Consider the following 21,959-nt stretch of genomic DNA (forward strand, 5'->3'; position numbering starts at 1 on the left):
CTACACCCCCATGTCCATTCCTATTATACAGCCCCTCACACACCCCCATGTCCATTCCTATTATACAGCCCCTCACACACCCCCATGTCCATTCCTATTATACAGCCCCTCACACACCCCCATGTCCATTCCTATTATACAGCCCCTCACACACCCCCATGTCCATTCCTATTATACAGCCCCTCACACACCCCCATGTCCATTCCTATTATACAGCCCCTCACACACCCCCATGTCCATTCCTATTATACAGCCCCTCACACAGCCTGCACCCCCATGTCCATTCCTATTATACAGCCCCTCACACAGCCTACACCCCCATGTCCATTCCTATTATACAGCCCCTCACACACCCCCATGTCCATTCCTATTATACAGCCCCTCACACACCCCCATGTCCATTCCTATTATACAGCCCCTCACACAGCCTACACCCCCATGTCCATTCCTATTATACAGCCCCTCACACACCCCCATGTCCATTCCTATTATACAGCCCCTCACACAGCCTACACCCCCATGTCCATTCCTATTATACAGCCCCTCACACACCCCCATGTGCATTCCTATTATACAGCCCCTCACACACCCCCATGTCCATTCCTATTATACAGCCCCTCACACACCCCCATGTCCATTCCTATTATACAGCCCCTCACACACCCCCATGTCCATTCCTATTATACAGCCCCTCACACACCCCCATGTCCATTCCTATTATACAGCCCCTCACACACTCCCATGTCCATTCCTATTATACAGCCCCTCACACAGCCTGCACAGTCTTGTCCTCCCCCGGCACAGGCAGCAGGTTCTGTCAAGTGACGCTACTTATATAGGAGTTTGGACTATATGTGTAGTCAGTCTGACACTGTTATTGAACTATCTAGATTCGCTCCTCCCACAGGGTTTGGTCACATGATCATGACGTCATTGAAGGTCCTTCAGCTATAGAGAAAGCTGCAGTTACCCGGTGAATAGGTAAGGTTGTGTGTCATCAGGGTCAGCGCTGCTGCAGGTTTATATAGAGAATCCCTCTTATGTCTATTTTAATATTATTAGAATCAGTAAAGGGGTCACATGTATAGTAGTGAGGCCCATATAGATACATACATACATGCAGTAATATGGTCTCCCCAGTAGGGGCACTATAGTTGAGGGGGGCATTTACATGTCAACTTATCTATAATATAGGTGACATATGGGGTCAAAATCCATTCTTGGTCTTTTTCGACATGGATTTTAAACTTGCCATTCATTTATAGTTTTATTGTTGCAGTGAGCTGCCCTTCTATTCACTATATATGGCACAGCTGGATGTAGCAGAGTCCTGCACTCGGCTATTCCTGGCACTGTCATAGAGATGAAGGCGCATGAGCGACACGAATAGAAACAACATCCAGGGGTGAACCAAGCTTTTCTGCTGCCCAAGGCAGGCCATAGAGAGAATATATCAGATACAGTGTAGAAAATAGATGCAGTGTGCCGCCATGTAGTATAAAACGCAGACAGAGTACCGCCAAGTAATATAAAATACCATACAGCGTACCGCCATGTAGTATAAAATGCATACCACCAAGTAATATAAAATTTATACAGTGTACCGCCATGTAGTATAAAATGCTTACCACCAAGTAATATAAAATTTATACAGTGTACCGCCATGTAGTATAAAATGCATACAGTGTACCACCAAGTAATATAAAATTATACAGTGTACCGCTATGTAGTATAAAATGCATTCAGCATACCGACAAGTAGTATAAAATGCATTTAGCTTGTCGCTCAAGTAGTATAAAATGCATACAGCGTGTCGCTCAAGTAGTATAAAATGCATACCACCAAGTAATATAAAATTTATACAGTGTACTGCCATGTAGTATAAAATGCATACAGTGTACCACCAAGTAATATAAAATTTATACAGTGTACCGCCATGTAGTATAAAATGCATACAGCATACCGCCGAGTATTATAAAATGCATACAGCGTGTCGCTCAAGTAGTATAAAATGCATACAGCGTGTCGCTCAAGTAGTATAAAATGCATACAGCGTGTCGCTCAAGTAGTATAAAATGCATACAGCGTGTCGCTCAAGTAGTATAAAATGCATACAGCGTGTCGCTCAAGTAGTATAAAATGCATACAGCGTGTCGCTCAAGTAGTATAAAATGCATTCAGCGTGTCGCTCAAGTAGTATAAAATGCATACAGCGTGTCGCTCAAATAGTATAAAATGCATTCAGCGTGTCGCTCAAATAGTATAAAATGCATTCAGCGTGTCGCTCAAGTAGTATAAAATGCATACAGCGTGTCGCTCAAATAGTATAAAATGCATTCAGCGTGTCGCTCAAGTAGTATAAAATGCATACAGCGTGTCGCTCAAGTAGTATAAAATGCATTCAGCGTGTCGCTCAAGTAGTATAAAATGCATACAGCGTGTCGCTTAACATTCATAGAAGTTACCTTACTCTTTTCTTCTTACTCTTTTCTACTCCGGGAGCGGAGTATGCGGGGAGTGGGGGAACCTGGAGCGGACAGGTGGAGCTGCGGTCATGGGGATGTTCCGTGGGCGGATGTGCCGCCAGCGCTCATGGGGACGGGCTGGAGCCCAGTGCCGCCCCCTCGTCCAGCAGGAGGCACCTCATGGCAAGTGCGCTCATTTGCATCCACATCAGAAAAAAGCCAGTGGTTGTGACTGGGAGGGCCCAGTGAGCCCATGGAGCTGCTTCCACTTGCCATGGGTATGATATGCATCTGTGATATCACATAAGGCCCATTCTAAAGCACATCACATACCTCCAAGCAGAGCAAGAATAGTCTATTCAGAAAGCCCACCATTTCTGCAAACGTAGTTAGTGCACCCCTCCTGTGATGAATAGCTTCAAAAGATGAAGTTTCAGTTCACCAAACTTGTTGTCACTGGGAGCGCAGGACCAGACCTCTCTTTTATAGGCATAATGATCCCAAACAAACAAAAAGATCCAGCTTTATTGCTTCTAAAAAGTTATTGAACTTTTTTCATATTGCATCAAGCTGGGGTCCTGGGTTCAAGTCCCATCTAGGTCAACATCTGCAAAGAGTTCTCTCCGTTTTTACGTGGGTTTCCTAAGGTTTCCTCCCACAATCCAAAACATACTAGTAGGTTTGTTAAATTGTCGGCCCCATGGGGACAGGGACTAATTTGGCAAGCTCTGTGCGGCGCTGCGTAACCACTGTGCGCTATATAAATAATTATTATAAGGACAGTTACAACTAAGCAACTCTTTTCTGACATCCATCGCTGTCTTTCCTCATGGCTCCATGATGAAAGATACCAGAGTGTCAGAAACACATTGCTTAGTTGTAACTCACGTGATTTAGTGGTTCTTAGGAGACTGGACTTTTCTTTATGATCCATGGAAGATCTGTGACTGATTGGTTGCTTTTTTTTTAACAGATAAACTGACCATGTTGTTTCCAAGAAGTTGCAGGGTTTTCGGCCTCCTCTTGTCACGTAGTCTCAGCTTTGGTGTCCAGTCTTCCCGCCTCTGTACCTCGTGGGCTGGAATGAAGAAGCGCAGTTATTGGAAGTATCTGAAGAGGTCTATTCTTGGAGCCCCGTCACCACCTTACAAGCGAGTAACTCAAACAGGGGATCCAATTTTGCGGGTCCAGACTCAGTTAATTCCCCAAAACCACATCTCACTCCCTGATACTCAGGCTGTGCTAAAGAGGATGGTGCAGCTCCTGAGGTCCTGTGGTTGCGTGGGATTAAGTGCTCCTCAGCTGGGGGTACCGCTACGCATTATGGTTTTAGAACTCAGAGAAGAGATGTGCCACATGGTGCCTCCTGACGTGCGGGCATTGCGTGAGATGGAACCTTTCCCACTCAAGATCTTTATTAACCCAACCATGCGTATTCTGGACTCTCGAAAGCTAAGCTTTCCAGAGGGCTGCAGCAGCATTCATGGCTTTTCAGCTGTTGTGGCCAGATACCACTCCGTGGAAATATCAGGTATATAAAATTGCACATACAATAAGCTAATTATGCTTAATTTTTATCGGTTTTCTTCCCCTCTACACTATAGTGGTGCGATAGAGTTTATATTATGATTGTTTGTGTGAATGTCTGTTTCTCTTGGGAAGGTTATGGAAAGGAAGGTGTCACAATATAGAGAGCGTACATTTAGCACTCAGGACAACATTCCCTCCAGCAATTTTCTTTTTACTACATTATACGGTGGGTTGTTCCTCCTGTGCACCATTCGGTTGTCACATTTGCAAAGCAATTATTGATACTCTTTTCCTGCTGGTCTTGTTTAATCTATATGTATCCATCCACACTCTCATTTAGACCATAGTGCTAGTGTATGGTTCTGATACATACAGCTATTCGTCACTCTAAAGGAAATCTACCATCAAAATCCAGCATGATAAACCAGGGACACTTACTGTGATAGTCTTATTATATTCCTTATCCATCACCTTCTTCCTTATAAAATAAACTTTTATAATTTTACTAATGAGCTTGAGTGGCTCTGGAAACACCCAACATAGCTCTTCAGGCTCATTAGCATCATTTTAAAAGTATAATTTACAAGGAAGGAAGCCATGATAAACAAATATAAGAAGATTACCAGTGTTACGGTGCCTGAAACTACTGGTTTATTACGCTGGATTTTGATGGTAGATATCCTTTAGTTTTTTTGAGGGGAAAAAAACTTAGTGATCAAAAAGTTGCACCTACCCCAGAATGGTACCAGTGAGAATTCCTGCTTATTGATGGACAGAAAAAGTTTAGTGACTTAAACTTTTTAATGACCTGACCCTTTTTTGGGTTTCTGTTTTCCAGTCCCCGTGTTCCAAAAGCCATCCAGAAAGGTAGTACCCACATAAAAGGTTAACCCTCACTATGTATAGAAAGGGATCAGCCAATACTCCCTTAACAACCCCATGACGTACTATCGTTAAAGGAAACCTACCATTTCAAATGGTAGGTTTAAGCTGTAAACACCGAGCACCAGCTCAGGGTGAGCTGGTGCCGGTGCTTAGTTTCGTTAGTGTTAAAACCGCGGTATCGCGGTTTTAACACTTTTTAAACTTTAAAGCATAAACTGCTTCGGCGCTGCGTGCGCACGATCGCCTACATAGGAAATGCCGAAGCGGCTTCTGCTATAAAGTTTAAAAAGTGTTAAAACCGCGATACCGCGGTTTTAACACTAACGAAACTAAGCACCGGCACCAGCTCACCCTGAGCTGGTGCTCGGTGTTTACAGCTTAAACCTACCATTTGAAATGGTAGGTTTCCTTTAAGGGGTTAAGAAGCTGGTGTTGCAAAAAAAAATGTGTGTGTGTATATATCTCACTATTGGGGATTCCTATAAATCAGTCACAGCTTTTGGAACACTGTGGAAATAAAAACTATTGCAAGTTGCTGCTTCCTGTACTGGTAGAGCAATAAGTTCCAGTATTTTTATTTTTTTATTTGGTGTAAGTATTGCTAGCTGGGATACCATATTATTGGGATTGTATCCCACCACTTTTTCACTGTGGTCCTGTTAGTAGGGGTTAATGACCCTATAGGTATTTAATTAGGCATTTGGTGGTATGACACAAAGCTCCTCTGCAGATCAACTAAGTGCAGGGCTGTCCGGGGTACACACAGTTCATCTTCATCCATATTGTAGTGGCTATCCAGGCACACTACCATCCCAGTAAGGCACTGCTGCTTTCGGCTCATCAGGTTATCGTATGGAAAAAAAAAAAAATCCATTAGGTTTATGCCTGGAAAAACCCCTTTCACACACAGAAGCTGACCCAGTCCAGATCCAGTGTTAAAAAATAATCAGTTTCCTGACAACCTCTGAGGCAACAGTTGTGTGCATGATGCCATTGGGGGAATTTATTAACACACTTGCAACAGAATTCTGGTGGATTTGCACCACATTTATCAGGTCCCTCAGACCTGTTTTTGCCATCTCAAAACAAAACCCATCTCACTGCAGGTATTTGTCCACTAAACTGGAACCAAGCCTCTATTAACTGTTATTTCCATGTCCACAGGGCTAAATGAGAAAGGAGAACACAGCAGCTGGAGGGCACATGGCTGGGCTGCCCGGGTTATCCAGCACGAGATGGACCACTTAGACGGAGTTCTTTATATTGATAAAATGGATCCTCGGACCTTTGTGAATGTTAAGTGGATGGAAGTCATTGATTAAATTTTTTTCCTTTGTCATCTATTGTGAATTCATGATATACGTTGATGACTAGTACAGGTTAATATCAGAAATCAATACAGGTTTTAGATTTGCGAAGAGGAATACATTACAAGCCTTACCCTGGAGTGTAATTTTCTCAAGTGTAAGCTCCCTGTCATAACAGAAGCGGTTAATGATACCATATTGATTATAATGTAAACCTTATCCATGTTATACTGCTAAAAGTTATTTTGTCTTTTCACAACTATGCACTGCTTGCGTTACACTGCATTTTGTACATATATAGAAAGGACCAGCGCTTCAGAAGAACGTAGCGTTGAAAAATATTTTTCTTTATTTACCTCTTTAAAAGCATATGGGGTGGCAGAGTGCACAGCACAATGGTAACACAGGAAAATCCGACGCGTTTCGCTCAAGTGAGCTTAATCATGGATACAAACACAGTGGAATCTTACCTCCATTTAAACTCCGCGCTTCCTCTGCAGCGTGTGACGTCACGATCACGTGTCCGAATCACGTGACCAGACCAAGCGGCCACATGACCAGGCACATGACCGGGACAGACCCACCTCACTACAGGAGAACAGACGCGGTAAGCTAAAAACATAATTATATTTGTAAAAACAACCTAAAGAGGATACATGGGATAGGGAATAATAGTGTAAGTATATTCTGATATCTAATGTGGCAGAATAAAGAGTATTATTCCGAACCCTACAACTATAATCCTACTCTTCATGGAATTTATGAAATTTGGATATTATTAAGGATAAAAATGAGGGCAAGCTTTTCTGACCTTGAATGTGAGACTATTTAGTTGTAGATCTCTAGGAGCAATGTGTTTAAATCTATTTATTTTTGGGTCTCTATGGAAAAGACCGATTAAGGACCCGTATTCATTCATGACTGTATGAAATCCGATAGTACAATACGATATTCTTACCCAAAAAGGCATACATGGTAATCACTTAGTGATGAGGTATAAATGATATATGGCATGTCTTGTATACGAGGCGCTTGAAGAAATCTCTACAATACAATATTTTTACCCGAAAAGATACACATACTAATCTCTTAGTGACACGGAATGGAAAATAGCATGTCTTGTATACAAAGCGCAAAGAAAAATCCCTAAACCTTATTGCATAGACCCTCAATAACATAGAATTAGATCTTGTCTTAAGTTCAATCCCAGAGGTTGTGTGGTTTTTAACACAAACATCCAATAGGTTTCCCTACTCATTAGTTTCTTTTTAAAATCCCCACCTCTAGTGGGTTTTTTCACTTTTTCTATGCCCATCCATTTAAAGTGGTTCGTGTCCCCCTGATGGTACTCCCGAAAATGTCTGGAGGCTGCAGAAATGTTGGTTAGGTTTACATTCTTAATGTCTGAAAGATGTTTTCTAATTCTTACTTTAAGTGGGTTTGTTGTACATCCTATATATTGTTTACTACAGGAGGTGCATGTAATGAGATACACCACATAGGAGGTATTACAGTTAATGAATGATTGGATGTCATAAATAGTATTAGTCACACATGATGTAAAAGTTTTGGCTATAAGAATGTAACTGCATGTTAAACAACGTGTATGTCCACATTTGTGGTTCCCCAAATGGTGCAGCCAAGAATACTTGGTTGTATTTGTTTCATTATAACTGAAAAGGCTCGGTGACACCATGGACCCGATAGTAGGTGCTTTCCTAGAGATAAACCTTACTCCCTGTTTGAGACACATCTTTAAATTGTTGTCCTGTTCCAAGATGGGCAGATATTTGGCTACCACTTTTTTGACTTGGTGAAACTGATTACTATAAGTGGTGACAAAAGATATTGGATTTTTTTCCCTCCCTTGTGTGTTGTCATACTGTTTATCCTTCAATAGGGTAGACCTCTGTGTTTTGTTAATTCTATTTTTAGCCGAGGACAAGCTTTTAGGCTTGTATCCCCTTTCTCTAAGTCTCTGCTCCCAATCTATCAAATGTTGATTGAATACGTCATCCGTAGAACTGTTTCTACGGATGCGGATTATCTCACCAAAAGGGATGTTGTCCACGACGTGTCTGGGATGACACGACGTGGACAGCAATATTGTGTTGCCTGATGCCTGTTTACGGAAGGGGGATACTATGACTGCATCACCCTGACCTTTTATGGTGACGTCCAAGAAGTCTATGCTATTGCCCCCAAACTGATATGTGAATCTTAAATTCATGTCGTTTGAATTCAAAAAAGAAACAAAACTCTCAAATTCTGAGGGAGTGTCATTCCAAACCCACAACAGGTCATCTATATAGCGGCCAAACCAACCTATAAATGACCTGTGTGTGTTCCTATCCCCAAAAATGTATTGTTTCTCCCACTGTATCATGTAAATATTAGCAAGGGAGGGGGAGAACTTCGCTCCCATAGGAGCCCCCTCCACTTGCAAATAATAATGGGAATTGAACATAAAAAAATTATTTTCAAGAAGGAATTCTGTTGTCATCAGAATGTACTCCCTTAATTCTGGGGAGTAAGTGCTGAACTCCTCCAGATGTTTAGCCAAATATATCAGAGCTTTGTTGTGGGGAATAGAAGAATATAGGGCACAGACATCACACGATGTCCAACTAAGTGAACTGTCCCACTTAATAGCCTCAATTTTTTGGAGTAGGTGCTTAGTATCACGTAGATAGCTGGGTGTAACCCAAGTTAGCGGTTGCAAATAGTGGTCCAGCCAGTCCCCCAGTCTCTCCCCAAGGCCCCCAATGCCCGCGACAATAGGTCGGCAAGGCGGGGGAAACACCCCTTTGTGGACCTTGGGGAGAGAGTGGAAGATCGGCATGACGGGGAACTCCACAAACAAATAATCTCTTAGTCTGTCATCCAATAACCCTAAAGCAATACCTTCCTCCAAATGTTTTAATAGGCTGGTTTGACAGCTTCTAGTTGGATCAGAGGGAAGTTTGCGGTATGTTGTAGGGTCATTTAGCATATCTTCATTGATCTTTTTATACAGGGATGCGTTCATGAGGACTATCGAGCCCCCCTTGTCCGCATTCTTTATTGTTAGATCTTTATTATTTCGAAGATCTCGTAGGGAGATTCTTTCCGAATATGTTAAATTTTGTCTTCTTGGTAAACCATTGCATTTAGATTTGAGATCGGTCAGCTCTCTCTCCACGTGATCTTGGAATTTATCCATGTGTTCAGACCTGGACATGAGAGGGTAGAAAGTGGGATTGTTAGTTTTAAATGGTTTATCTATGAGATCATTTGTTACTGACGATTCATTAGATAAGATTTTGAGATCAAAAATAACCGTTTGATCTCTAAAATCCACCACTTCGTTGTTGGTTTCTGACTTAAAGCTAAATGTGTCTTCTAATGCAGAAGTGGCTAGTGACACGTCCGCCTCTCCCATATGATCTCCCCCCTGCTGTATGGTTGTTTTATTCATAAATACTACTGCATTTTGTAGTATTGCTGTATTTTGAAGAAGAATGGAGTGTGAAATCTAAGGCTTGGTCCACAAAACTGTAAAGTCTTATTTACATAAGCAATGGAGACTGGCTCTGCCAATTGACATAGGCTTACCATCACATTTACAGCCACTTTGACATCATCTTCAGTAAAGAAGTCTATTAGGTGCTGTAGTACAGATTCATTAAGTGTCACCCAAATATTTTGTCTTTCTGGAGTGAGCGGCCAATAGGTAGGAAACCAATGCACACTTCACTTTTAGCTTCCTCTAGTGGTGCCTATGAGTACTGCACATGCTGACCTACTGTATATATACTCGTGTATGAGCCGAGTTTTTCAGCACAAAACATGTGCTGAAAAATCTGACCTCGGCTTATACACGGGTCAATAAAAATTATTAAACTTACATACTCACCTTCCGGCGTCCCCGATGCTCGTCGCAGCTCCTCTTCTATCTTCTCTCCCCTGTAACAGCCCACAGCGATGCGTATATACAGTATGTTACATCACACTATGCAGAAAGCTTCTGTAATTTCCTCTATGAGCAGACTGTGGAGTATAAATCAATGACTAAGCCTAGAGCTCTGCTGCAAAACGTAAAATACAAAAAAAACCAAAACATAATTTCGACCCTTTAAAGTCTGATTGTTTGCCTCTCTGCTGTTGGTGCAGATAGCAGTATAGGAGCAGCTTTATTCAAGAAGGAGCATCAGACATAGGATGTGATTTGAAAGAGAAAGATAAGATATATTTACACAGCTGAACACTCATTCCCAGTAATGCACACGTCAGATACCAGCAGGGAAGAGGGGAAGGATATGGACTTCTGTTGGGTAAGAGGGCCTGGGAGTGGCAGTATATTGAAATTGACCTGCCTATGCTCCCAGTTGGGCTGAAGGGAAAAGGACAATACAGTCAATTAGAAGTCAGTTGTAATTGTAAGTCAGGCATTGAGGGAAAGTTGGAGGCCCCAGCAGTTTGTTAGAGGGGAGAAGGTACAGGGAAGGCCATCACATTGAAGGTTTGGTGACTGATGAATGTAAACCTCAGAAACAGAAGCTTGATGAAGGTAAGTGGTGCCTCCCAGGCAGTGCAGGGCCCTAGGGGAGGATTGAAGTCCTGGATATGGGAGAAGGTTCCAGAGCCTGCAGCTTTCTGTGATCTTTTTGGTGGGGGCACAAAAATAAGCAAGCAAACCTGATGCCTCCCTCCCCTCGTAGTGCACAGTACACCTCATCCCTCCTGCCCAAAGTCTTCTGTAAATTTCTTCACTTTCAGTAGGTCCTCCGAATTTACGGTGGGCCTAGTGGTAGCCTGAGATCTCAGCATATCAGACTGTTAAGAAAGAATTAAAGTGAGAAATGAGGCAATGACCCTCAAAACACCGACTTGCATTATTATAGAGCAGGCTTAATAAAAATGGAAACTTCTTTAGAAGACATTTTCTTACTCACCATGCATACTACAGGCTCCAGTAGTTTATCACTGGCTACATCCATCCATGTCATCTCAACAGCTCCTGGGTCTCCGGGAGAACAGGGCGTTAGGAGATCATCTACAGTCACCCCAGGGTTGGTGCGAGAGGGACCTCGTACCTAGTAAAGTATATAGCTACATGAGTTCGCTGCACACCAGCGTTGCTGCACAGAGGCTGCCATGACCGAGGCTTTTACCTTTTTGAAGTGTGTGGCTGACTGCACCTTCCGCACCGGCTGCATTAGCGCATCTCTGACAATAATGCTTATGTCCGCTCCAGAGTATCCATCCGTTTTGTTTGCCAGCTCACGAATGTTTGCATCGCTCAGACTATGCGCAGTATTACCCAAGTGTAGCCGGAACATCTGGGCTCGAGCTGCCTCTTCTGGCAGAGGGATGTATATTCGCTTCTCAAACCTGTAATGCAATACATCTGCTCTAAAGCCAGCTTGGTTCCAGGAGTTTAAGAGCTAGAAGCAGTGTTGCTCATTGTGGCCTCCAAAGCTCAAAGGGATTTTCACACAAACCTCAACCAGAAAACTAGTGTACAAGTCATGAAAAATTGTATATTTTCACTGTTTCACTAAGACGGGTGAAAATTAACTTGCAAATACATCCTATGGGGCCGAGACTCAGATGTCGGGAATGAAAGAAGATAAAAGCCCAGTCCAATATGAGCTGACCAGGTCAGTGAACAATGTCATCAATTTATTAAAGGGTTTGGCTACTCCTTTATTTAAGTTGCCCATGTGCCTTTACTGCCTTGTACATAATCCCTGAATGTTCATCAAGTGATGAAGAAGTCATGCTACTAACTTTTATACCATGCTTCTTCATTTACATCTCTGAACTCTGCTGAATAGGAGGAGCTACAGCAGCAAATTGTGACTCATCTTCACCCCCCCCCCCTCTTTCCCTGTTTCTGTCAGTCTGGACATCTCATTGATGTCCATTAGCAGTGACAGAGATGTGTGTATATATATACATGCAGAGACATGTCTAATGGAAGAGATTTTTTTGAAAAGTGGCCAAACCCTTTCATTTCCAGGAGAAATAACATCGGAACAACACAATGCAGAGCTATTCAGAAAGAGGATTGATAATTGTCTTCCTCTACCTTTAAAGGGGTTATCCGGGTTTAAATTTTTTTTTTTATGGCCGGGCTGGGGAGGGATAGTTAAACATAATAAACATGGACTTACCTCCTCCGGCGCCGCCGATGTCCCGCGCCGCGCCGCGTGCCCCTGTAAACAAACAGGGGCACGGGAGCCGCGCACAGGGAGCTTCCGGTCCGCGTTGTGGACGGCTCCTCCCATCCGTCCCTATCTCTCAGCGTTGTAAGCGCTGGGAGATGGTGCGCATGGGAGCATCCGGCCGGCCGGAAGCTCCCTGTGCGCCCTTCTACTGAAACCGGCGCACGGAGAAGACGGGCCGCGGCGCGGGACATCGACAGCACCGGACGAGGTGAGTACATGTTTATTATGTTTAAATAGCCCTCCCCAGGCCGGACATAAAAAAAAATTTAAACCCGGATAACCCCTTTAAATCTAATAATCTTTAAAATGTCCTTTCTAAATATTCACTAGAGATTTTTTTTTTCCATAAGTTGTAAGCGATATCACAGGCATCTAACTTTACTTCAACGGAATTGAGGTGTGATACCAGATGAATCCCACCAAATGGGATTGCCTCTTACAGAAAGAAATATAAACGCTAGTTGAAAATAACAGCCAAAGCCACCTTATTGAACCCAAAAAACAAATTGGTATGTTGTATCCAATAACTACAATATACAAATTATCACCTCCTCCTGATGGCGGAGTCCAGCACCCAAGGTATGTTGGTAGCTCCCAGAACCAGGATACCATCATTGTTATTTCCAACACCTAAATAACAAAACATAATATCACCTAATGCAGAGCTTCCTGTAATAAGGGCATTGAAAAAATGTCAACAACAGCAGCATCGTGAATTCATTTCCGTTTGTCTATAGATCAGGGCTGTGGAGTCAGAAAAAAATATGCATAGTAAATAGTGATTTAAGTTCATGTTTGTAGAGGTTAGCAGCGACCGCTACTGAAGTCATAGTGTGCGCCGCGGGCTGAGGACATTGACGCGTCTCCGCCCGCTCTGTTCTACGTGAAAGGAGAAAAGGATTGCGCAGATCATCGATGAGTATGTAAGTTTATTTATGTTATACAATAAGGGGCTGCAGGGCATTTCATGAGGGAGAAGGCTGCAGCACGGGGCATTTCATGAGGGAGAAGGCTGCAGCACGGGGCATTTCATGAGGGAGAAGGCTGCAGCACGGGGCATTTCATGAGGGAGAAGGCTGCAGCACGGGGCATTTCATGAGGGAGAAGGCTGCAGCACGGGGCATTTCATGAGGGAGAAGGCTGCAGCACGGGGCATTTCATGAGGGAGAAGGCTGCAGCACGGGGCAATTCATTACTGGGGGAGGTTGGAACAAATGCATTTTCCACCCTAGGCTTATACTTGAGTCAATAAGTTTTTCCAGTTATTTGTGGTAAAATTAGGGAACTCTGCTTATGCTCGGGTCCGCTAATACTTGAATATAAACGGTAATTACAATTTATTAAAGTTATAGCTCTAAGATTGTATTCCAATTATTAGTGTTTATTTTGTCCCTTAAAAAACTTTATAGAGTGTAAATGTATCACTTAAACATGCCCATGTATGTGGGAGTCGGAGGTTGGGCTTACTGACTTCACAGCCCTGCTATAAATGCTTACTAAAAGGGCTTTTTCATACTGGGGTTTGGATTCCTTGCAGGATATTGAATCCCTACTTGCCCCTCTCTGCCGCAGGAGGTTGTTATGGCGGACTCTATGTACATGTTCAAGAGAGGCCTGGATGCCTTTCTGGAGAGAAAAAATATCACGGGTTATGGGGATAAAACATTTATTTAATTCTTAAAGGTTGGACTTGATGGACTTGTTTCTTTTTCCAGCCTTTTATACTATGATAAATAGCAACACAGACACTGTAATTGATGTAGGGACTCTTTAAATCGTAGATCTGAATATGATGCAAGGAATGTCGTCCCCAGCAGAATGGTCAGCCCATGATAAATGGCTCTGCATTGTCTGTGATCAGCCTGTTAAAAAACCCTAATGTAAACATATCAGAAGTAGTATAACATGCTGAAACCCTTAGCTTACACGCTTCGGTTACAGTTCACAACATAAAGACAAAGCTTTATGTATAGTTTTAATCTGGCATATTATCTATGTATAAATCAAACAACGATTTTGACAGAACCAGCGGGCCACCTAGGTCTTCCCCCCAATGCTGCGGTGGACCAGGCAGGTGAATTACAACTGCCTGATCGTTTTGTTCTCACGAAGATGGGCTGCCACCATAGGAAGATCTCAAGTCCACATTCTGGGGTCTCGTCATTGTATTAAATTGGTCTGATAGATCTTTGAAAGGAAATATCTCTATTTCTGATGTCAGCTTTAAATTAAGTGTTCATTTCACTTCACAAAACAATACAATAAATAAGACAAGTCATCCACAGAGTAAAGCATATATCAATATAAGGTGTGGTACAGGATATAAAAGCCAGGCGGTAGCGTACCTTGCATCTGAACAAGAAATTCAGTCTTGATTCTCCGAGCAGCTTCACTTTCATTTTCATTCCGAGAGCCACAAAGTGAGTCAACTTCATCAATGAATATAATAGAAGGCTTGTGCTGCCGCGCCAACTCAAATAAGTTTTTCACCAGCCTGTAAAACATCAGAAGCAAATAACATGCTGCCCGCATCAAACCTATGCACCCAGTATCTGCGTAATGTCTGGATCACGCACTTCTCACTCTCTCCAAGCCACTTGGACATCAAATCAGAGGAGGACACCGAGAAGAATGTAGAGTTATTGGCTTCCGTTGCTACTGCTTTGGCCAGGTATGATTTTCCTGTTCCTGGAGGTCCAAAAAGCAAGATACCACGCCACGGAGTACGCTTTCCTAGGTACAAAATATCAGCAGAAAAAAAAATGATGGAAACACTCAAGACATAACTAGGAAAAGAGTGGGTTACACTACAATACAGCACTGACATACATGTATTGCAATAGTTCAATAGATAGTACATGTGAGTTTATAAAATTCTAGAATTTATTGCTTTGTTTTTTTAAGTGACATCTTCCTCACCTTCCAGTAGCCTCTAGTTCCCTGCCCACAGGCTCTTGTCCGACTCAGTCCTCAAAATATCTGTCTGCAGTAATACAGTAAATAGTAGACAGGCAGAAGGGGTGCAGCTGCAGCCTGTGTTTCTGTGATGCTGCATGCTATGAGAGGGGAGGGGGAGAAGTTAAGAGACCTTTCATTGTCTCAGTACAGTGCACTGGCACTGTGACATGACTGGGCAGCAGGATACTATACCTAAGGCCACTTTCACACAGTCAGTATTTGTAAAGTAAAACCAGAAGCGAGGGAAAAAAAAAAGGCATGATAGACAGATATTTCCTCTGTATTTTAAATACAAACTGTGATTCAAAATACTGAGCAAATACTGATGCTTGTGATAATGTGCACAAGTAAAAAAACAACAGAGCAAAAAGTAATAACTAAACAAAATAAGCTAAATTCCGGCTGCACTACATCTAATGTACATCTACAGCCACAAAAGGAGTCGTGATTGTTTTTGAGAAACAATGTATATTATGCGTTCAATATTCACCAGGATAAAGACAAGAAATTCCATTTTTTTATACAATAAGTCAGGTTTTACTAACCTGTAAACAAATGGGGAAACTTAATAGGCAAGATCACAGCCTCTTTCAATGCTTCCTTTGCTCCTTCCAGCCCAGCAACATCATTCCACCTCACATTTGGTTTCTCCATTACAATGGCACCTGCATATATTGAAAATGGCAATGAATCTTAACTACAAGCTGCAGGGATTTTGTAACATACTTTCCCATGTTAGAAAAGAACACAGGAACATGTATCCCAGGATGTGTAGTGGCTGGATTTCACATACCGAACACTGTACCAGGGAGGGGACTCCAAGCATCATAGTGATATTTGATACAAGGAGTTCCTGCTTACTCTGGAAACAACAGCGCCAAACTTTACCAAATTTTTAGTGTATGGCAAAGTTGTCCCGAGGTGTGGCCTTGTCTCCTTGCAACATATTTGACTATTCTACTTGGAGTCCTGTCAGTGAAATCCATCCACCATGCGGAGAGAGTTGTGCAGAGCAAGCATGTTCCCGTGTTTTTAGCCCAATAACGTGACTATATTCACAACCCCCACGTCTATGTACACAGGCATGTCGTCATGTCCGTTTCTTACTTTACAACCAACTATATTTTATTAATTGTTCTCTGTTTCTTCCCCACTAATAGTCATCATTCCACATGATTTTCTACTGTTGTTTTTTATCTTCTCACTCGTTTCCCATTGTTTCATCCCTCTTATACCCCGTCTGCATTCATTTTTCTCCTAAATGACATAGGCTTCAATACCCATAAAAACATACCCATTAGTTGTTCCTGTAGTTTTTTCTTTTCTGGATTTTCCCCTTCACTGTCACTGTCACTTCTGTGGAGACAGAAGAATAACACTGATGATTTTACCTAGAGCATTAGGTCTATGATACATGTGCGGTGGTTAACTTAATACATTAAAGGGAACAAGTCACATGGAAAGTGCAGTATAGTCTGCAGCAGTATATTATAGAGAACAAAGAGCTGGATTATAGTTTTGTTAGAAAATATTTGGTCTCGGTTGTCATTTAGCAATTTATTTCACTGCTCAGGGTTTGCATTTTAGGTATGAGGACAGGAAGATAAACTATAGAGCTGTATTTCATGCTTTGTACACAAGCTTGTAGGTGTAGTCATGAAAATGTTCCAAGTTTTACTGTATGCCATGGTTTTGCAAAAAACCAACAACGACCTACAACTTTTTCTCATATTGCAACCTTTTGTGAAGCTGAATTGCACCAGAAACCGTTTTATAATTTAGCTCAAATCTGTCTGTCTCATGCAAATTTACTCTGACATGGGACCTCCTGAAGAGAACCAAAATAATTAAGAAACTGTAACCTCTAAATCACATTTCCCACTGGTGATTCCCCAGACACATACCCAAACCATTTATAGCAGATTCTTGTTTTCCAGAATGTGAAGTTTTTTTTTTCCCCAGGCATTTTATATGAATGTTTTATATAAAATAGGATTACTTGAGACGTAGTTTTATTCCACAATAACAGGCACACCACGTCCTTACTAGTGTGTCTAGCTAGTATCCCAGTCTAAGACATATTCCAGAAAAAAGCCCATGCAGAATTCAAAGAACAGCTCACCCTTTCTCATTCTGGGATTCCTTTACAGGCTTTTTGCCTTGCTTGTCCTTTGTTTTTAGATAATCCTTAAGCTTCTCGGCTCTGTCCAGGTACTGCATACACTTGGCTCGGATGCTCTCCTTGGCCTTGTCACTGTGAGCTTCATCTTAAGTACAAATTAAAGAATCTAAATATTTAAAAGCCCTACAAGCAACTCCCTTTGCAATAAATTCAACCTTTCATCCGAAAGAAACACTTTCCCCTATTTGCAATCCAGACTTACACTTGATAGCATGCAGGAAATACTCCACCGCATGCTGATATAACCTCAAAGCCTCTTCATAGTTCTTGTTCTTGTCCTCCTCTGTGGCTTTGGTCACCAAATCAATGGCTTTCTGTAAAGAGTAAGAGAGTGCATATTAATACATATTCTCTATAAAAGATCACTGAAGCCTCCAATTTACAGGAGACAAAATAAAATTGGGATTAGAAATGCAAGACAGAAGGGAGCAATAGAAGAAGTAAGTATAAAAGCAGTGGCGGTAGGGTAAGATGCAGAGGATGGAGGGGGGGGTAAAAGACAAAACTAATGACATGGGAAGGGAGATGAGACAGCAAAGAGACACAGAAGGAAAGCTGCATCAGGCAAAGAATTAACAATGTAGGGAATTGGAATACAAGGAAAGGGACAGAAGTAGGGATCAGCCAGTCCCTAGAGAAATGAATAAACCGATATGTTATATGGGGATTATAAAAATCATGTAGATGTGGCCATTTTCGAATTTATCATCTGAATTAAACTAAATCCCCACAATAGAAGTCTCAGCATTGTTATATGTGCCCAGCCTGTGTCTCACCCTACTGTCATAAAGCAGGTGACTCTTACACTCACAAGAACTACCTGAGTCACTAGAGATATATTTAGTGATCACATGACATGTACCTTTAACTAGATGTATGGGTGCAGTCACATCACTATGATGTCAGACACAGCGGAAAGGGAATAATTCAAGGAACCAATTATAGAGAAAATCCCTAAGGAAATACCAGTCTCTTACATCACAAATAGATAGTAACTATGTCATAGAGAACAAGGGTCAACACATAGATCTGTCTCTACAATGAACTACACTTAGGCTCTCGTGTAAGAGCATAGTCACCATCCTATGAGCGACTGAACTAGAGGAAGCACCTAAAATGTGAAACTTAAAAAAAAAAAAAAAAAAAAAAGATTCCACAATATGACACTAAGATAAAGAAGGCTTGCGTATACAGGTGGCCCTCGACTTAATAATACCCAACTTACAGACGACCTCAAGCTACAGATGGACCTCTATCCAATGTGACCCCTAGTGAAGCTCCCTGGATGCTTTACTTTAGTCCCAGACTGCAATGATCAGCTGTGAGGTGTCTGTAATGAAGCTTTATTGATAATCATTGGTCCCATGAAAGCACAAAATTTTGAAAATCCACTTACAAATATCCAATACTAAATATTTAGTATTGAGCTAAAATATTAAAATATACCAGTTCTGACTTGCATACAAACCTAAAGAACCTATTCTGTACGTAACCCAGGGGCTGCTTGTAATCTCTATAATAAACAGTAATGCTGTGTAATATGCTGTAATAGTAGGTAAACTTTGCACATGATGTAAGCCTGTAACTAGCTGTAGCGGTATCATGCCCCCAATGGAACATGACTTGTCCGATGCTGGCAATGGAGGAGCGGGGAGAGGTGGTAGTACACTTATGCTCTCTCTCTGCAGCACAACAGGATACTTTCATACAAATTTCTTCTGTGCTATAGGGCAGTGGACCCCAATCTACAGCTCTGCAGTTGCTTCAAAAAGGCAATTCCAAGCACATCCTAACAGCTATTGCACGAATGGAGAGTCAAAGGTCAGAGGTCACTGTTATAGGACAACACTATGGCCCACATTTACTAAGGTGCTCCAGTTTTCTCGCGGACTTTGCACATTCTTGCACATGTATTTAAGAAGGATCCACGCCACATTTGTGTCACACACAATCTTTTTGTGTCACAGCTGCACTATTCTTCATGCAACAAAAATTTCTGCACTGAAATGGGCATTCTGGACCGTTTGCCACATTTAACATGCAAAGTCCGACAGAAACTCATCACCAAAAAAGTGGAATAGTGCAGGGAACACCAGCTACATGAAGAACAATACTATTACATATTTAGTAAATATGCTCCTATGATTGTAGGAGAGCACCATCAGTAACACAAGAAAAAACTGATTGTGAAATCATCATACATTGGGCTTGCAGAGCTCTTCTGTTCAGACAGGAGTCAGCAGCTGCACAACTGTTGCAGAGAAAACCTTATTACATTCAAAATGCATCTTCTGACTCTCAAACCATAGAAACAGAAAGAAAGGCTGTATCATACAATTACTGAATAACGTGGGGAGGATGGGGAGCAGGGAAGGTTTAGCCCTGGCAGTTCTGTAGATGTGCAGCCTACATTGATGTGCACACCTGTGCTGCAGTACCTGAAACATAACCAATGTATACACATAGTTTAGCCTAAAGAGTTAGGGGGCCAGGCTAGCCAGTAAAAGCCTTGGTGTAAAATAAACTCACCCACACTAAAGTCACTGCTGATACATCACAATTCTCGTATATGTGAACACTGAGGCCAGTGACAAGGAGGGGAGAAATTGCCATGCTGATAGAACATGGAGTCAAAGGTGGGTGAGCATCCCCCCACCTACCCAGCAACTGAGTGGTTGTCCAGTTAGCAATTTAAATGGAATACAGTTCTTCTTAATCCTACTTATTATCTACTCCTGGTGAAGCTGGACAACAAAATGGCTGTGATTATGGTTTTCATACAGATAGAACCAATTATACATTTCGGAGGTTATGTCCCCACTTCCACACTAGGTTAGGAAAGCAGGACCAATAAATGTTTAAAATCCTAAAGTCACAGTCATCATTATACCCTTTCAAAATAGAAAACACATTGGTTGTAAGACATGCGGCTGACAACCCAGACCTAGGCTGAAGAAATAGCTAAACAAAAAAGCTAAAAATATCCAAAATCGCCCATGTACACAGTCCATAAGGTTATGAGAAGCTGAGTGGCATCCCACATCCCTTTAATCATGGCTCACCTTGGATTAGATGTCAAGTTTTCCCAGATTCCTAAATGGTAACAAAAACCCCATCGGGGAGTGGGACATATCAGGGATTTAGCAGAACGATCTGCCATTCTGGAGGCCGGGAAAGCTGGGTGACAACCACTTTTAACGGTCACTCACATTCCCTATATATTGACAAGTCAACACGAGAGGAGGACTCCAGCCCCGTCCTGTACCGTGTATAAAAGGGAAAGGGGTCCTCCCACTGCCCGGGTGTTACTTAGGACAGGACCACAAACCCGAAGCGTTACTATTTACCTCTAACTCCATCCCCGCCCCTTACCGGCCCGACTCCCGCATGTTACCCCCTCTGGGCTTCTGCCTCCCACTCCGGATCCCGCCATTACCTGCAGAGTTGACGTTGTCATCTCATCTCCCGGTCCCGGTGTCTCAGGGGTTCCACTGGATTCCGGGGCCTGTCACTTCACCGGAACCGGAAGTGACGTGCAGCCGAAACCCGTAAGACGGGGCTGTGTGAAACCGGAAGCGGCTGTGGTGATCATATGATACATTGCGAGATCATCGCAGCTGTCGGCATGGCAACCGTGACGCTTCGGCCGCTGCTAAACTACATTTCCCAGCATCCTTCACGAATCAGAACGTACCATTTCCGACTGTGATGTTCCTCTGTTCTTGGAATACTGTAAGGCAGTGGTGGCGAACCAGAAGTGGCACTCAGAGCCCTCTCTCTGGGCACCCAAGCAGTCACCCCAGCACATAGTTCGTCAGACTGGACTTTCTCCTACAGTCCCAGGCAGCCCATGATGTGTGGTTTTCAGTGCTATTTTAATGTGACTTATTCTTGGCTACCTGTAACTGCAGGAGGAGTGGATAGAGCTGGATTATCATTGGAGCCCCTGCTTTGTGCCTGCAATTCTACCTGTTTAAATGACCCTAGACGGAAACTACAATGATAATCCGAATTTCTCCTTCCTTGTACTGTATTGGTGTCCTCAGGCCACTAATGTGATTGAAAATTGTGACAGAGCAAGGAGCAATAAGTAACTGCTTATATTGTCATGTGGGCACTTGTGGTTTGGGTGCACTGTCTCTAAGAGGTTCACCATCACTGCTGTAAGCAATCAATGTAGACTGAGAAATAGACCGCTCTGTGGTATGGAAAGGAAAGCTAAAGTCCCCTAACTGTTGGCAAGTTTTAATATAGATTTTCTATCACTTGCCTCCCAACCTACAAAAATGGAAGAGGGCCAATATGAGCAGCCCATACGTAGGGGAGATCTCCGGATTCCTCCCTCGGTATAATACTTCCCAAAGTGACTCCCACAACATATAATTCCCGTGTAGTATCCCCTCCCCTCTGTAGTGTCCCC

The 21,959-nt window shown here is 42.5% G+C and overlaps 2 protein-coding genes across 2 annotated transcripts in view; one reads left to right on the forward strand and one right to left on the reverse strand.

The window, feature by feature from the left end:
- The window catches only part of COG8 (component of oligomeric golgi complex 8), a 32,311-nt gene extending 25,596 nt beyond the window's left edge, over positions 1-6,715 (forward strand). Inside the window, exon 5 of the mRNA XM_072117372.1 lies at positions 6,045-6,715. Within this exon, the coding sequence (XP_071973473.1) occupies positions 6,045-6,202 (158 nt within the window). The 3' untranslated portion in view covers positions 6,203-6,715. The remainder of the gene's footprint in view (positions 1-6,044) is intronic.
- A 3,673-nt stretch (positions 6,716-10,388) lies between these two features.
- VPS4A (vacuolar protein sorting 4 homolog A) lies at positions 10,389-21,133 on the reverse strand. Its single transcript, XM_072117374.1, has 11 exons — positions 20,976-21,133; positions 17,742-17,853; positions 17,480-17,624; positions 16,652-16,713; positions 15,903-16,022; positions 14,976-15,132; positions 14,745-14,893; positions 12,948-13,029; positions 11,341-11,560; positions 11,122-11,262; positions 10,389-11,002 (listed from the first exon to the last, which is right to left on the reverse strand). The coding sequence occupies exons 1-11, from the start codon at positions 20,994-20,996 to the stop codon at positions 10,901-10,903; spliced, it is 1,311 nt and encodes a 436-aa protein (XP_071973475.1). The 5' UTR covers positions 20,997-21,133; the 3' UTR covers positions 10,389-10,900.
- Between the last annotated feature and the right edge of the window lie 826 nt (positions 21,134-21,959).

Source organism: Engystomops pustulosus, chromosome 7 (assembly GCF_040894005.1).
Source record: "Engystomops pustulosus chromosome 7, aEngPut4.maternal, whole genome shotgun sequence".
NCBI lineage: Eukaryota > Metazoa > Chordata > Amphibia > Anura > Leptodactylidae > Engystomops > Engystomops pustulosus.

Excerpts from the sequence above, each read along its gene's own strand:
- VPS4A (XM_072117374.1), bottom strand. The coding sequence starts at position 20,996 with ATGACAACGTCAACTCTGCAG. Across the intron at positions 14,894-14,975 it reads TGGCTTGGAGAGAGTGAGAA|GCTGGTGAAAAACTTATTTG; the intron begins GTGCGTGATCCA and ends GATGTTTTACAG. Across the intron at positions 11,263-11,340 it reads CAGCCACACACTTCAAAAAG|GTACGAGGTCCCTCTCGCAC; the intron begins GTAAAAGCCTCG and ends ATACTTTACTAG.